Raw genomic sequence first — 1000 nt, 5'->3', positions numbered from 1 at the left:
CCCCCCACTTCCCTCCACGCTCCCTCCCATCATCCTCCCTTCCCCTTCCATCTGCCCTCCCTTCTGCCATCCTGTGCCTTCCCCTCTGCTGTCCCCTGCATTCCCTTGGCCTTCCCTCCTTCCCTCCCTCCTTCCTTTGTGTGTGAATGTGTGTGCCCCACCATCCGTGTGCTCATGCATTCTCGTACAAATGTGTGTATGTATCATGGGTCAGTTCGGGACAGCTGGGAATTGAACCCAGACCCACAAGAACGTGGGTGGCACCTCTGCCCTGTTCCAATTCCCGCCCCACCCCGCCGGGTTTTCCCCCTTTCCCCCCTCGTTTTGCCATCCCCGGACTGCGGCCATGATGACGTTCCAACGAATGCGTCGCCTAGGTTGCAGGGGGCCCCCGTCATGCCCTTACACACGCCCTCCTGACCAACCCGCCCCGCCGCGTTTTCCCCCTTTCCCCCCTCGTTTTGCCACCCCCGGACCAGGGCCCCCCACTTCCCTCCACGCTCCCTCCCATCATCCTCCCTTCCCCTTCCATCTGCCCTCCCTTCTGCCATCCTGTGCCTTCCCCTCTGCTGTCCCCTGCATTCCCTTGGCCTTCCCTCCTTCCCTCCCTCCTTCCTTTGTGTGTGAATGTGTGTGCCCCACCATCCGTGTGCTCATGCATTCTCGTACAAATGTGTGTATGTATCATGGGTCAGTTCGGGACAGCTGGGAATTGAACCCAGACCCACAAGAACGTGGGTGGCACCTCTGCCCTGTTCCAATTCCCGCCCCACCCCGCGCCTGCACTGCCCTGAACCGCCCTGCCCAGCGCCGCCCTCCCCTGGGCAAGTAGGGTGCAGGGCAGGGTGGCGTTGGGCAGGGCGGGTGCACATGGGGGCGAAGCTGGGCTAGGAGGGCGCATGGGAGGGCAGCGTTGGGCTAGGCGGGCGCAGGGAAGGGGGGTGTTGGGCGAGGGGGGCGAAGGTAAGGGCGGCATTGGGCAGGGGGGGCGCAGACAGAT

General features: G+C 63.6%; 1 protein-coding gene across 1 annotated transcript in view; it reads left to right on the top strand.

Moving 5' to 3' along the window:
* The window catches only part of VOLCADRAFT_58297 (uncharacterized protein), a gene marked incomplete at both ends in the record, with an annotated part of 7090 nt that extends 6258 nt beyond the window's left edge, over positions 1-832 (top strand). The window contains one exon of the mRNA XM_002948522.1: positions 385-832. Coding sequence (XP_002948568.1) covers positions 385-832 — 448 coding nt within the window. The remainder of the gene's footprint in view (positions 1-384) is intronic.
* Between the last annotated feature and the right edge of the window lie 168 nt (positions 833-1000).

Source organism: Volvox carteri (assembly GCF_000143455.1).
Source record: "Volvox carteri f. nagariensis unplaced genomic scaffold VOLCAscaffold_10, whole genome shotgun sequence".
Taxonomy (NCBI): Eukaryota; Viridiplantae; Chlorophyta; class Chlorophyceae; order Chlamydomonadales; family Volvocaceae; genus Volvox; species Volvox carteri.
This window is presented reverse-complemented; position numbering and strand designations above follow the sequence as displayed.